General features: G+C 36.1%; 1 protein-coding gene across 2 annotated transcripts in view; it reads right to left on the bottom strand.

Annotated features, from left to right (window-relative positions):
- RANBP17 (RAN binding protein 17) overlaps positions 1-17,050 on the bottom strand; it is a 480,295-nt gene that overhangs the window by 104,096 nt on the left and 359,149 nt on the right. For both annotated transcript variants that reach the window (XM_053566863.1, XM_053566864.1), the window contains 2 exons: positions 8,739-8,846; positions 6,476-6,558 (listed from right to left, as the gene is read on the bottom strand). In XM_053566863.1, the coding sequence (XP_053422838.1) occupies positions 6,476-6,558; positions 8,739-8,846 (191 nt within the window). The remainder of the gene's footprint in view (positions 1-6,475; positions 6,559-8,738; positions 8,847-17,050) is intronic.

The raw sequence follows: 17,050 nt of genomic DNA, 5'->3' as shown, positions 1-17,050 counted from the left end.
AGTCATGTTTTTGTTGAAAGGGTCAGGCCTTTCTCTTGATGGTTGCTGTCTGATCAGGGTGGTGACTGTCAAAGGCTGGGTTGGCTGTGGCAACTTCGTTCTTTTCTTTTTTTTTTTTTTTATACAGGGTCTCTATGCTCTGTTGCTAGGCTAGAGTACAGTGGTGTCATCATAGTTCATTGCAACTTTAAACTCCTGGGCTCAAGAGATCATCTTGCCTCAGCTTTCTGAGTAGCTGGGACTACGGGCGTATTCCACCACACCCAGATAATTTGACTATTTTTTGTAGAGATGGGGTTTCACTGTTGCTTAGGCTGGTCTTGAACTCAAGAGATCCTCCCACCTCAGCCTCCCACAGTGCTAGGATCATAAGTGTGATCTACCATGCCTGCACAGGTAATTTCTTAAAACAAGGCAACAATAAAGTTTGCTAAAAAAATTGACTATTCTTTTTATGAAATATTTCTCTGTAGAATTCAATGCTGTTTGCTAGCATTTCACTCGCAGTAGAACTTCTTTCAAAATTAGAGGTAATCTTCTCAAACGCTGCTACTGCTTTATCAACTAAGTTTATGGCACAGTTGAAAGTCTTTATTGTCATTTCACAATGTTCACAGCATCTTCACCATGAATAGATTCCACCACCAGAAACCACTTTTCCTTGCTAATTCGTAAGAAGCCATCCTCACTTGTTTGAGTTTTATCAAAAGATGGCAGCACTTCGGTCTTCTCTTCTGGTTCTGCTTATACGTCTTGGTCTCTTGTTGTTTCTACCACATTTGCACTTACTTCCTTCTCTCAAGTCTTGAGCCCCTCAAAGACATCCATGAGGGGTGGAATCAACTCCTAAACTATTAATGTTTACTTTTTGATTTTTCACAAATCGCAACATTCTCAAATGTTCTAGAATGGTTAATCCTTTCCAGAAGGTTTCCATTTGCCTAGAAACATCAGAGGAAAATGTTACAAAATGTACTTCTTCAATGAGACTTGAAAGTTGAAATCACTCCTTGACCAACATGATACAGAGTGGATTTTGTAATTAGCAGGCATGAAAACAACATTCATTTCCTTGTATGTCTCCTCTAGGTGCATTGTCACTCACCAATAACCTTTTGAAAGGAATCTTTTTTCTGAGCAGCAGTTCTCAAAAGTAGGCTTAAAATATTCCATATACCATGCTGCAAATGTGCTGTCACCCAGGCTTTGTTGTTTCACTTACAGAGCACAGGCCCCTGGATTTTAATTTAATTCTTAAGTGCCCCTGGATTTTCAGACTGGTACATAAGTACTAGCTTCGACTTAAAGTCACCAGCTGCATTAGGCTCTAACAAAGAGAGTCAGCCTGTCCTTTGAAGCTTTGAAGCCAGGCCTTGAGTTCTCCTCTCTAGCTACGAAGGTCCCAGATGGCATCTCCTTCCAGTAGAAGGCTGTTTCATCTACACTGAACGTCTTTTGTTTAGCACAGCCACCTTCATCATTTATCTTAGCTAGATCTTTTGGATAACTTGCTGCAGTTTCTCCGTCAGCACTTGCTGCTTTATTTTGCACTTTTATGTTACAGAAACGGCTTCTTTCCTTAAACCTCATGACCCAACCTGTGCTAGCTTCCAATTTTTCTTCTGCGGCTTCCTCACCTCTTTCAGCCTTCATAGAATTAAAGAGAGAATTAGGGTCTTAGTCTGGATTTGATTTTGACTTAAGGGAATGTTGTGGCTGGTTTAATCTTCTATCCAGACCATCCAAAACTTTCCCTGTATCAGCAATGAAGCAGATTTGCTGCTTTCTTATCATTTGTGTGTTCACTGGAGTAGTACTTTTAATTTCCTTCAAAGAACTTTTTCTTTGCACTCACAACTTGCCTAACTGTTCAGCACAAGGAGGTCTAGCTGTCAATCTGTCTCAGCTTTCAACATGCCTTTCTCACCAAACTTAATCATTTCTTAGCTTTTGATCTACAGTGATAGCCATGAGACTCTTCTTTTCAATTAACACTTAGAAGCCATTGTAGGGTTATCAATGGGCTTAATTTCAATATTCTTGTGTCCTATGGAATTGGGAGGCATGAGAAGGAGAGAGATGGTGTTAAGACTTGTCTGTGGAGCAATGACAACATACATAACTTAGTTTGTTGTAATATAAGGACTCGGTTGGTGGACCGCCCCCTCCCCCACCAAATAATTACAATAGTAACATCACAGAGCACTGATCTGAGATCACTATTACAAATATAGTTGTACTAAAAAAGTCTGAAACAGTGTGAGAATTGCCAACATATGACAAAGAGACATGGAGCGAGCACATGCTGTTGGATGAATGGTGCTGACAGAACTGCTTGACGCAGGGCTGCCACACACCTTCAGTTAGTAAGAGACAACAGTATCTGTGAAACACCATAGAAAGAGGATGCTTGGATATGATCACAATCATCCATTCTTACACTTCTAATGGTACAAGCCAGCAATTTTCAAGCTCTTTTTAAAAATAACGTCTTAACAGATTGATAAAGTGAATCTAGTGCTAACAATATTGGTGGGTGTATCAGGTCAAAGTGATTCCCCTATCTTCCTCCCTCCCTTTCTGGAGGGCCTCTGTGACACTTTCACTGGCCTTCAGGACTCTGCAAAACTCAGTGTGAAAACCAGTCTGTTAACTAGTCTGTTATCTAGGTTACCATGAGTAATGGCAGCTGGTAGGCACTTTCCAAATTTAATTTATGCATATTAAGGTATACCTTAAACATATCTGGAGTATAGACTGCTTAAAGGAACCCTGATGTAAATTCTTCTATACAGTGAATAACCATAGTTTGTTCTATCCATTTTTAAAGTTTAGATTTTTATACCTTGTGCTTTCTTAAATCAGGTACCTACTGAAGGAATAAAAGCAGTTCCATTTTGGTCAGTCTTATGAAAACAATCATTATTTCTCCCTTCTGTGCACTCTTCAACCAACAGATGTCACTAAAGATACCAAGACCCAGAGGCAAAGGGAAGGAAAGATTAGATGAACAGAAATGGAGCATAAAAAAATCCAGTTCTTAAAACTGAGAAGTAGGTTTCCAAAGTAATAACATTTATTACACTGCGTGCAACATTTTAACCAAAAATTTAAGAAAGAAATTTCTTTTATTAAGTTGCTGGAGCTGAATGGATCATAGCACTAAGTTTTGAAATACATGTTCTTGAAGCAATTTAAAACTCATTAGAAATAATAGGCTTGGGCTAGTAGAAAATGTGGTAAAATTTAATCCTCATCCAAATGTTACCTGGGCTGTACAAACAGGAAATTGTTTTGTGCTACTGTGGCTAACCTCATTGCTGACCCTGAGCTGTAACAGCAAGAGCAGCTGAGAGCTGAAGCAAAATTAAAAACTTACATCAAAGTATATCATGACAGAATGTAGATAAATATAACAGCATATCAAAAGTATTATTTTTATGCCAGTCTCATAGAGCAGCAAGGTGGAAGTATTCCACAAAATGTATTAACAAATCAGGTTCATTCAGAAATGAGTCCTTCCTTATCTACACTGCCCTAGTCATCGACTACCCCAAAACTGCCCATGAGAGGTGAGCAGAGGAAAAAACCCAGTAGGAGTGGAAACAGAAGGGATCACAGAATGTTCTGGCCTCTTTGCTCCATGGGTTTCCCCTTCCTTCACCTTGGCTTACCAAAGACATAAATAATACTGGCTTTTCTGTGTTCTTTCAGTCTCTCCTCTCACTTTCCAGACTCTGGGAAGGCAACCACATGACCTCCCTCCAATGAGCATATGACAATTTCCAGAGGTAAAAGCATGGGTAATACAGCTTTTACCCTTTTGTCTATCTAAAGATAGACAAATCAGATTGGCTGATAGCAAAAGCATGGGTACCAGTGAAGGGTGATATTTCTAGTATTGAATGTAAAGCACATGAGTCAACATTGCTGGTGACAAAGTTGAAGCACATTTTTCCACTGAACCTTTGAATTCCCTTAAGTTTTGGGATATAAATCTCCGTACTTTAAAGAACAGTGTTTCATCATACTTCATCATAATACCCAAGGTACAATCTTCCTGGGTCCACTCCTAAGAGGTAGTAAAGAATATGGACAAGCATGCTTGAAGTCACAGCGACTTTGAATGAAATTCCAGTTCAACTACTTGCTAGCCACATCATAGTTGGCAAATTTCTTAACTTCTGTAAGCTTCAATTTTTTCACAACAGTATCATAGTAACTAAGTTGTGACTGGTATAGGCATTATTTTCTCTGTTTAACAAGAAACTGAAGCTAGAGAGGCTAAGTAACTTAACCAAGGTCATATAAGTAGTGAGTGGCAAGTAGTAATAACTACCTTCAGGATTCAACAGGCTAATGTATGAGAAATGGTTTACTATAGGAGCATAAGAGTTGATTAAAAAAACGGAAGCTGCCCATACAAACTATTAGTCTAAACTGAAGAGCAGACAGAGCCTTACTCTAATCTCCTTGCCTTTCTTCAGGGTAAGAAAACTCCTTACTGGCTTTTCTTCTAAAGAATGCTTTGAAGGTTTTGTCATTTTTTTCCACCCTCCATCTCACTTCTCTCCCTTCCTTTATGTTCTCTCTTTTTGTCTTCTAGGCCTCCTCCTCCAATGTAATCCTTGCATAGTTATTTTTCTCAACTTTTGATGCTATGCCTTTGTCAGATAACTTGGCAGGTGACTGAATAGATTTTGAAGCCCATAGATTTTTCTTTGAGATTCCTTTTAGCATCACTTGCCAGACATACATTCTGTCCCAGAGAGCCAGTGATACTGGAAGAGGAAGTTAACTTCTCTTATCACTGTAACAGTAAGTAAACCACAAAGGAAAAAAATACAAAAAATACAAAAAATACAAAGAGCTGAAGCAAAATTAACTTTTTGTCCCTTTATTTGAAAAAAAGAAATAACTTTTACTTTTCTAAAGGTAGTATACTTTTAATGGTTATTCCTATACACACACAGCTAAACTAACAAGGCTTGAAAAAATTTTGTAAAATCTATTTCTAAGTAAGTACTTAAAAAGAAATATGAGAATCACAGGCAATTTTTGAGACCAAATGTACTTAAGAGTTTGCTGCTGACTTGGGAAAGTAAACAGACAAAGATGAGAGAAAAAGAAGACACATAGCCGAGCGTTGTGGCAGGCACCTGTGGTCCCAGCTGCTCGGGAGGCTGAGGCAAGAGAATCGCGTAAGCCCAAGAGTTAGAGGTTGCTGTGAGCCGTGTGACGCCACGGCACTCTACCCGAGGGCGGTACAGTGAGACTCTGTCTCTACAAAAAAAAAAGACACAGGGAAACATCTCTCAAGATGAAGAGCAATGGCCAAAAAAAAAAAAAAAAAAAAAAGATGGAGACTTCACATATTCTTCTTAGTAAAGCATCTCAAGAATGGAAAAAAAGTATCCATGTACTCAATACTACTATGAAATCAATACATAACCACCTACACACTCATATGAATGGCAAAAACTATAGTCCAGAAAGTACAAAGGAAGAGGAGAGGGGAGGGGAGGGGATATGGGAGGCGGGAGGGTATTTTTTTTCTGGGGGGGGTGGGTGCCTCACCTAATTTGCATGATGCAATGGTACATTTCAAAACTATTAAGAAATGAGTATAATTATGATGGATGTGTTACTAAGTTCAATGTAAGCATTTCACATTGTATATGGAAGCAGTTCCCTGAAGCCCATAAATGCATCAATGTACAAAGTTCTGATTTAATAAAAAATAATGAAAAAAAAGAGTAAATGAATGATGAAATTATCTGATATAATAAACAGACCTCAACTTGAAAAAAAAAAAAGATGAAGTACAATGCAGAGCCTAGCTCAGCCTGAGATTCTGTCAGTGAGTCCTAAATTAGATTACAAAAAATTCTTATCCATCCTACCCCATTCTCTGTTTACATAAAGGTCTCATATAGTAGAGAATTTCACTGATAAAGCGTCAGAATTGGCAAGTATTAGGGTTTATGGTAACTTTGTAAGGTCCAAAACGCTAACTAAACTCTAAAATTCTTGGGCTGTAAGTAAACTCTGTTTTTAGGGCTGCAGTGCCCTAAAGTTCCCTATAATAAAATATTAACTACTCTTTTCAAGGGTATTTTCCCCAAATTTTGTGACATACAGGTTTAAGCATTCCTTGACTCAAGATAGCAAACTCTTTTATATAACTTTGAGCACTTTTGAGTATGCTATAATTTTCAATATTTTGTCTAGTGTATTACCTTTGCCTATTGACACTGCAATTTTATCAGCAACTTGGTCAGGTATGATTTGTAGTCAAAGGCATGCTGTTTACTTCTCCTGTGCCAATATGATAGCTACTTGGCTTTTTGCACTTCTATTATCCACTTCACAAATTCACATAGACATGAAAGTTCAAAAGAACAAAATAACATCTTTCTTTCCTCCAAAGAGATAAAACTGTATCGCACAGACAAATATGGAAAAAAATACTCACCATAAGTGCAAACCATTTTACTAGCTTCTCTAAAGAGAAGAATTCCATTAGGAGATGACACATCAAAATTCAAACGCTGGGATCTAAGAAATGTAGCAAAAAATTAGACTGTGTGCAAATATAGTTTTAATATTTCTAACAATTCATTTATTAGAAGTAGTACTAATATAATTATCTCTTAAAATGTCATTCTATTCAACAACTGTTGATAAAATATGTTTGCTAACTTTTTCATTATAAAGATACCAGGACAATTAAGACCTATTTTCACTTATTTGCTGATTCTTAGAGTTCATTTTTTATCTGTTAAAATAATAAGCTAACATCATATATCACAGATTTCTTGCCCCTTCTCCTTTCATGCAAAGTGGCTAGAAACAGTAATAATAAAACTCCCCAGCTGTTTATGTGTAAGTTTATATAACTAGTTGGACAGAAATATACATTTATATTCTGTATTACTACAGAATCTGAGACAAATTTTTAAGACAAACTCTAAAGTGATAGATAGGAAATCCAGGTAGTTTTAACACTGCACATATAGTAGATTCACATAATGAGTCTTGCTACTTCCAAAGCATATTTTAAACACATTAAATTACATTATAGATTATAATTTCCACTGCATACTTCGGTAAAAAGAAACCAATTTTAGAAGTTCTCTGAGAACAATTCACTTCCTCGGTTCCACTGGGGAACGCAGTATGAATAAGGTAAAGGACTTACGTGCCATCCTGATATAATATTTGCCTTTTAAGCATCACTTTGGCTTTTAAGAAATAATGGCATATTTTAAAAAGGATTAGCAAAAAAATGCCAAAAAGAAAAGAAATTGTTAAAGTCCTGTTTGCCAAGAATAAAATAAATTTTTATTTTTCCATGCTTTTTCAAAATGCTTTAGTATTAACTACAATTATAATCTATTAGAAATATTATTATGAACATTTGTTGGCATAATTAAAGAAAAGAAGTCCTAATTAAAGAAAAGAAATGTATACAAAGAATTCATATTAGATTCTACAGAAATAAAGACAAGATAACATTTTCTGAGATAACAGATTTTCACTAGGTGGTTCTTAGGACAATTGTGCTAGATAAAAATTATCTGCCTATATGGTAGACATAAAATACTTTACAATATAGAAAGCAATGAATTTTTTCCCTTTAGAATTAAATGTTATATCAGTAACATATAATATCAATTACCGGGTTGAAAAAAATTATCGTTTAATTAAAAAGCAAACTAGATTTCTAATACAAAATACAAAGCCATCCTTCCTTAAATATTAAAGGCACCCATGAAGATTATCTTTTAAAAAACTAACAGCAAAAATAATACTCACATTTATTTGCCAGGTCTTTTTCCATCTCTTGTTTTTAGAGTAAAAATTCTAAATAATTGTTGTGAAAAATTCAGCACCAGAGATAAAAGTAGAGCTGCAACCCATAGTCCTTCCCTATCTAGATAGCTGCCCTGTAAACATGCAGTTTTACAAAAAGGAATTGATGAAATAGGATGCCCAAGTGACAGGTAATTTGGTACTAAGCCATATACACAATGACATATTTTAAAGAGGTAAACACAATTAGCTTGTTGCAGAGTTTTTCTCATTTAGCTACATCTTTATTAATATTTATATGCAGAGTATTTGAATCTCTGCTGGTCTATGCAAATTACAAGGTCAACCAGGCAATTTCTGAGAAGTGTTGCAGTTGCTGTTTCAGTGAATATTCTCAGTATATAAATCATCTAAATGTCTGCACCTTGGCAGAAAGGAAGAAGCACAACTTAGAATGGAAAGCAGGGTCAATCCTGAGAGCTCCTGAGGCAGACAACTTTGTGCCTCTGAATTCCTGTGGGATTGTTTCCTGTCCATCAAATGAAGTATCTCAACTCAGAGACCTCTAGACTTCTTTTTCTGCTTAAAATTCTCTAAAATTGTACTTTAGCAGTGAAATAGTTAAAATAGCTGCACCTTCATTTTGTGCCTTTGAGTATTTCAAATTATGGTGGCAAAGGTGGTCTTCCAATTTATTTTCTACTTCCCATAGTTCCCATATAAAACCAAGTATATTATACTTCTTTCTCTCAAAAAGTCTCAATCTTATGTCTCTAATTTTATTGTTTGCACTGATTATCTTAAGTTTTGGTTCCTGGGCTCTTCCTAAGCGTTGAAAACACACACACAGGAAGAAAAAGTCTGACATTTGGAGTCTTCTGCCAGCAATAGATTGTTTTTTCACTCTCTGTCATACTGCTTACCTATTTTGCATCAGTTCTGCCATAAGTTTCAAGATGGGAGTCGTACAAGCTGGCTCTCCATACCACCGTTCAACAGCCTTCTGAAGAATGGGAAGATATGTTGGGTACCTTTTATAAAGTCTGTTAAAGAATTTAAAGGTAAAGAAACATTGTTCCTGAAAATTAGTGCCAATTAAGGCAAATGTAAATGTAAATTAAATTAAATTTACATTTGTCCAATGTCTATACTACACAACAGCAATTTTATAAATAAATTGCTTTCCCTAATCTATACAGATGTACTTAAATTTGGGGGGGGGGGCCTGCAGGCCCCTATTTGCTCTTATTTGTAACATATCCATATATTATATTGCTTTATTCTTGGCCTACACTCTTACATTTAAAGAGTTATGCTAAATATTTTAGGAAAGGAAAATAAACTAAGTCAATTAGGTTAAAAGCATATTTGAGCTATTATTATCAGAGTTTCATGGGTACCATACTACTTAGAAAAAATATCATGAAATTTTAAACATATATAAAAAGTAGAGGGAAATAGTAATAATAAACCCCACATTATCTATTTCTCAATTCCAATATTACATTCCCTCTCTCTCTTTTTTAAATTTGTTAACTTGCTCTGCTTGGTCCTGCTGTAGCACCAAAGAACATCTGGGATGTTAGCTTGAAGAAAATCTTTGGGTAACTATGAAGCTAGTGTATGATGCCCCATGATCATATCAATGTACACAGCTATGATTTAATAAAAAAAATAAAATGATATGTAAACAAAAAAATATTAATTCATTTGAGGTAAGTGTTGATGAAAGACAGTCCAACATACAAAGAGAAATTCTCAAACATCCTTAATAACAGTGAGAAGTGGATGCCTCTGACAACTCTATGCTAAACTCTTAGAAAACTCTGACTTAGCTGCACTGGCCCTTTAACTCACAGCTGGCTTCCTCCTTGCAAAAGAGAAACATCAATACAGAATTGAGGCCCAAAATTGCAGCAGAAAATCTGTGTCACCACCTTTATTCCACTTTACTTTTTTCCAACCTCAAGTGTCTCTCTGGTATTTTCCAATGCATGCTTGTCTTGTTGTTTCAGATGGAAATGCTGAGCTGAATCAATTAATGTTCTTTTTCTGTGTAGTATGAGTAGAAACCTCCATAATGAGGTGGTCACCATAATTTTCTTCCCACCCTGCTTCCCCGAAAATAAGACCTACTTACAGGAAAGATAAGACGTCCCCTGAAAATAAGACCTAGCGCATCTTTGGGAGCACACCTTAAAATAAGACATCGATCCACGAATGGATTAATAAATTGTGGTATATGTACACCATGGAATATTATGCAGCCTTAAAGAAAGATGGAGACTTTACCTCTTTCATGTTTACATGGATGGAGCTGGAACATATTCTTCTTAGTAAAGTGTCTCAAGAATGGAAGGAAAAGTACCCAATGTACTCACCCTTATTATGAAACTAATGTAGGACCTTCACATGAAAGCTATAACCCAGTTACAACCTAAGAATAGGGAGAAAGGGGAAAGGGAGGGGAGGGAGTGGGGAGGGAGGGGGAAGGAGGGGGGTTAATGGGATTACACCTGCGGTGCATCTTACAAAGGTATATGTGAATCCTAGTAAATGTGGAATATAAAGGTCTTAGCAAAATAACTAAGAAAATGCTACAAAAGCTATGTTAACTAATGTGATGAAAATGTGTCAAATGATCTATGAACCAAGTTTATGGTGCCCCATGATCATACTAATGTACACAGCTATGGTTTAATAAAAATAAATAAATAAAAAAAAAAAAAGTAAGACACTGTCTTATTTTCGGGGAAACAGGGTAGCTCTTAGAATAAACTTCCAACTCCTTAGCATGGCATAAAAGACATTTTAAGTTCTGGCCCCTGACTACCTCCAGCTTCATTTCTTAGCACTTCTGCTGTATGATTCAGCCATTCATAACTCCCTGAAAACCCACTGATGACAGCTCTTATCTTAATATCTTTTTATATTGTTTTTTTTGGTCTAACCCATTTGTGTCTTTCAATACTTAGCTTAAAGTTTCACTTCCCATGGGATATTTTCTTTAACTTGTCAAAAGGCATCAATCCCTGCTTCATTATGTTCAATGAACACTCGTGAATATATCTCTTATAAATACAGAGTATTAGAGTTGGTAGTTGTGTTATCTGTTTGCTCCCATTAGACAATGAGATAAAAGGCAGAGACCCTACCAACTTCCTGCTAATTTCTATTTGTCCCTCAGATTTCAATACAGGTGTCAATTATTTCGCGAAGCCTTCTCTGACATCACATGCACCTGTTTCCCATCCCTTCCTTTGGGTTAGGAGTGCTACCTGTGTATGGCTATGGAACCCTGTGTATAGCACTTGTCTATCTCTCCTATATTTACTATTATTTATTATATGCATGGGCCATGTACAAATACAAAGAACAGGTAGATTTCAATAAATATTTGTTGCTATGAACTTGCAACCTAAAAATGAAGTGGAACATATTTGATTAGAACTACATATTTAATTCTTTAAAGTGTACATTTTACTTTGAGGCTTTAGGAAATAGTTTACATAATAATTAATGAAAATACACATAGCCATCTATAGTTTTAAGAGTGACATACCTCTTAAAAGTACAAAAAGCAATACTTTCTCTTATTAGAGATACCATGTGAAGGCTATATTTGCATATATGAAAACAATTTCCTTAATACATATTTACTGACGTCCTACTCTGTATAAGAGCTGCTTTAGGCTCTCTGGAGAAACCAGTAAACAAAACATCAGCAAATTCCTGCCCACATGGAATTTATATTCTAATAACACAAAAAATAAATATACAGTATGTTAGAAAGCACTATAAAGGAAAATACAGCAGGAATGGGCGATAAGTTAGCATATCCGTGGGAGTGAGGTTTCAGCTGCATGAAAATGAAAAAATAAAAGCAGTGAGCTTGATTATTAACTTTATTTTGGCTGTTGTATTTTTTTTTTTCCTATGGACAAGAAAAGCCATAATTTTTGATAGATGGGAGATACTATGTGCTAGGTATTAGGGGCTGAGGATCCAGAATTAAGAAAGATATGTCTTTTATTCTTGGAGAATTCATGCTCAAATCCAGGTGGCAGACATGTAACTACTAAAATTCTGAACAGTGCCAGAAGAGCACAGGTAAGAAAATATTCTACCATATGATCTCCTGAGCATAAACCCAGAGATCAATAGTGTAAAGCAATTCTAAGGCTCATCGGAAAGCTAAAAAGATCCAAATCTCAGAACCTAAGAATAAGAGGCACATGCAGGCCCCTTTGCAAGGCACTTTAAAGGTACTTAGGACTATCCTATTTTTCAGAGCACACTGCATTCACTATGGGATAAGGCCAGGGGATATGAGGAGATGCTCCCTTTTCTGTGTGGAATGAGAGAGGTGCCAATTCTAATATGCTTCTGACAGAGGTGACTGCCACAGAGAAAATGAGTGATTACTGGAAAGCAGAGTAGAGGTCTACTAAGCAGGGAGGTTAAAAGGGCTTCAGAGTGAGAGTGCCAGGCTCAGATTACAGGGTGAGAATCAGAACCCAATCTAGGAGTTTAATTTTCCAGTGGCCTTGTGAGGACTACATATATACGGACAGGAGGAAAAGAGTGGGAGGCCTTAGGTAGAAGAGGCATGCTTTCACCTTATCTTCTCAATGAATTCCTAAAGTTCATATTACATGAGTGGAAAAGACAAGGCATTAATGATATGACATTGCCTTATAGCAGTGATTTTCTGCAGGTGGGTCACAGCACTCTGGTGTGCATGAGAGGATCTTAGGTGTGCTGCAAAAAATTTTTAAAAGTCGTTAATTAAAATATTTTCAGGGCCAAGTGCGGTGGCTCACACCTGTAGTCCTAGCACTCTGGGAGGCTGAGGCAGGTAGATCACCTGAGCTCAGGAATGTGAAACCAGCCTGAGCAAGAACACCACTCTTGCTTCTACTAAAAATAGAAAAATTAGCTGGGCATTGTGTGGTGCCTGTAGTCCTAGTTACTTGGGAGGCTGAAACAAGAGGATTGCTTGAGCCCAAGAGTTTGAGGCTTCTGTGAGCTATGACCCCATGGAACTCTCCCTAGGGTGACAGAGTAAGACTGTCTCAAAAACAAAACAAAACAACTTCTTCTTCTTTTTTTTTGAGACAGAGTCTCATTATGTCATCCTTGGTAGAGTGCTGTGGCGTCATAGTTCACAGCAACCTCAAACTCTTGGGCTTAAGTGATTCTCTTGCCTCAGCCTCCCAAGTAGTTGGGACTACAGGTGCCCACCACAATGCCCAGCTACTTTTCGTTGCAGTTGTCATTGTTGTTTAGGAGGCCTGGGCTGGGTTTGAATCCACCACTCTTGGCGCATGTGGCCAGAGCAGTAACCACTGTGCTACGGGTGCCGAATCAACAAAACTTCTTTTTGGAAAGAGGTTCAAAGCACAGTCAGTGAGTATATGCCTTTCTTCACTTTTTTTTTTTTTTAAACCACAATAATGTAAATGTGCTGCAGAAGTTTAATTATAGCTTCAAATGTGCCATGAGATAAAAAGGGTTGAAAAATACTGTTATAGGATGCAAAATATAAAGAAGTTATGCTTCTTTGTAACATCCATCCAACCATCATTCCAGTAGTTATTAGTAGTTACTATGTGCTGGACCCCAAGAAAACAGAAATGAGTAAAAACATTTCTTTCCTTTTGGGATTTCATAGTGGAGAAAGCATCATAATATACTAGAAGGCAACAAATTAGTTTTCAAGTGTTAGGAGGTAAGGGTTTGGGGATGTGGTTCCAGAATGGAAATAGCCTGCCAGTTCACAGCTTATTTTAAAGGTTCTCCAAGAAATGCAAACACCTGGACCCGTGTTCATGAAGGGGCTGCTGATAGAAACCTTTCCTCCCTCCTATCTGGCACATGCCAATTCATCTTTCAAAGTGTAGCCCAACTTTTATTTCTGGGAAGCTTCCTCTATTTTGCCAAAAACACCAATCTTTTCCTCATACAATATTCATATGGCCCTCTGCATGCATCTTCATCATAATACATTAATTTTTGATTATTTGTTACTTACATATCCAACATGTGAGTCCTAGACAACCTACATTTCCAACCATGAAATAAATGTGTCTATAACAAAATATCATCTCCACCACCCCCTTCTTCAATCTGATCCTTAGGCCAAATGAAAACTTGTCTTTCTTCCTATTTTTGCATGGTCCATTCCTAATTATGTGGTAAGATCCAGAGCAATATCTTCACCTTTCCAGATGCCCCAGCTAAATGCAATCACTCTACTATTCATATCTTTGTTATGGAACTTAACCACCATTTTATTGTAGTAATTTATGTAGGTATCTAACTGATTCTATTTGGGTTAGAATTTGTGTCTAAGTAATCTATATCCCCCATCAATCAAGAATAATCTTTAGCCCAATTTGTTGAGTAAGTGAGCAAATTGGAGGCCTTTGTCTCATTCCAAATTAGAAACTAGTAACAGTGGTGGAGTATGCCAGACACTGTACTAGACTCTTTACATAATCATAATACTTCTTATAACACCTGTGAGAAATTATTAGTCTTGTTTTATGGAAGATAAAACTGTGGTGCTGAGACATTAAGAAACTTAAACAAGTCCCACAGGTTGTTAAGTGGTAAAACTACTGCTGGAATCTAAGATTACCTTATTCCAAAGTCTGAGCCCTTCTGCAGGTATCACTGTCTTGCCTTTATACGCCAGTCACGCATTATGTACAGTAATGAATGGCACTGATTTCCTGACCCCCAGACAGTGGGCTCAAATATCAGATTATGACAATTCAGACTGTGAGGAAATAATGATGCATACATTCCTTATCTTTTTCAACTTTCCTATGAATTTTTGATACTTCAGTTTAAGTATGATTTGGGAAAAATTTAAACAAGGTGATTAAATGCACCAAAAGATAAGGCATTTTCTTATTGTCCCACCATAGGGGCAAAGTAGCACATCAATGATACCCCTTTAATTCTTGGGTGGTAAAAACAATTTATCAAGATGGCTTCTGTGTAGTTTCAGGCAATTTAGTTTCGGAAGGACATAGTGATAAGCAATGTAGTTTGTGTAGCAGTTAATGCAGTCAGTGTTTATAGAAATATTTTGAATTAAATAGCTAACCACCAAAATAGCATTTTATCAAATAATAGCCATAAATAAAATGCATTTTGAGACTTTCAGATGACATGTGCTCTTATAAAATGTTTCTTCTGAATGCTAAAGATTATATAACAAATTAAGGAACACACATTTATGTGGATAAAAGGCAAATAAACTTTACCTAGCAATACTGTGGGAATCATCACTGACGGTTTGACATATCAATATTTCAGGGAAGAATAAATGACTTTCATATCTATGTTTTTTTTAACCATCATATACTTATTCATTTTTGCATTACTTGAATATTTTGGAAAGAAGCTATACTTTATCACCTGAAACTGTTTAAAGTATTTTAAAATATTTTAATAAAGCTTTTTGAATTATCAAATAATATAACTTTTAAACAAATCTTACTATTATAAATATTTGCTCTTCATCCCTCGCCCAAAGGAAAACTATAAATCTTGTCTCAACTGAATGAACACCATTTATCATATTCATTTTGTTGTCAATACAATTATGAAAAGCCTTTGGCCTTCTCCCAAGGAAGCTGATTTGCTACTGAAACTCAATTATTATAAGCAAGGCCACTACCAAACTACCCCATTTGGCAATGTAACACAGCTTCTTGTATAACTGACACTTCGCCCTTTGCCCCTGATCCTAATAACTCCAACATCTATGATCAAATGGAGGGAGGGGACCATCCTTTCTAGTTCAAAACAAATATTAAGTCCCAAGATTTTCCATTTGCTATTTTCTGCCATCTGCTGGATAAAAGTTTCATTTCAGATAGGTGCCAAAAAAAAAAAAAAAAAAAAAGAAGAAAGTTAAGAAAATGGAAAACGGACAATTAAAAACTTAAATTATCATGTTTTCTCTAAATTTGGGGCAGCATCAATTATGGCAGATATTTCTTCTTTGACACTGAGGAGGTTTCTAATTTTGAGTCTTGGTTAAAATTGTTGAAGAGGAAAACATGAAATGTTAATTGCTGTATAGGATTGATTTGTAGCTTGGTTTCAAGATCACCACCAATAAAGTGTCAAAAGTAGATTTTTCTGATTTTTCAAAGAAATGACAGTTTTAAGTTTGGAAGCTGCTATTTATGTTCAGAGCAATAAAAGGGTCATATGTAATTCCTCAACTTTCATAGTTAAGAGAATTATAAGACTTCCCACGTTAAAATTTATAATATCTGTGTATATATGTTATGTGCTGATATAAAGTATAAATGTGATTCTTCAATGACATGGGAAAATCTTTAACTCTTCTCTGGGAACATAAATCTGATTAAGTAGATTTTAATAATAACTAAAGTCAGTACTCAAATTAATGTATAAAAATTTTTATATGTGTAGATTTCTCCCTTAAACATGCCTAGAACCCCTATTAATTATGATTTTGGCCACAACTTATGGCACAGTAGTTTCTTTTGCAATTTAATTGAGAGGAAAGTTTGCATAAGAAGTGTTTGAACAAAGAAATAATGTAATGTAAAACAGTAAAGTAACTTTAAGACTACAGAATTTTTCTTATGTGCTCTGATGGTTTTGTGTATAAAATGCATGAAACCATTATATAATACTTAACACGGCTTGAATAAATTATCATTTCTTATTGTGCAGAACAATTTCACATAATACTTTAAAATTATTAATAACCATTTACAATTACCGAATATTTGTCAGACATTACATAAAGTGCATTATCTATTTTAAAGTCACAATGAGGCATGCTACCCGATTACCTCTGTTTTCCAATGAGAAAACCAAGACTCAGAGAGGTAAAATGACTTGCCAGAGTTTACAACAGTAAATGAAGAGCTAGGGTTTCAAGCCTGTTCTGACACCAAAGTCCATGCTCTTATGCTCTTTTTATTCTTACCTCATAAGACATTCTGGGTAGTCCTTATTTTTTCCTGTCCGTAGCCTGGGCAAAGGTAAATTCAAATCTTACAACAAATAACAAATTATGGCCAGCTACAGTGGCTTATGCTTGTAATCCTAACACTTTGGGAGGCTGAGGTGTAATCCCTAATCACTTTGGGATTGCTTGACCCCGTCTCTATAAAAAAAAGAAAATTTAGCCGATCATGGTAGTATGTGCTGGTAGTCCCAGCTGCTTGGGAAGCTG

This window comes from Nycticebus coucang, chromosome 17 (genome assembly GCF_027406575.1).
Source record: "Nycticebus coucang isolate mNycCou1 chromosome 17, mNycCou1.pri, whole genome shotgun sequence".
NCBI lineage: Eukaryota > Metazoa > Chordata > Mammalia > Primates > Lorisidae > Nycticebus > Nycticebus coucang.
This window is presented reverse-complemented; position numbering and strand designations above follow the sequence as displayed.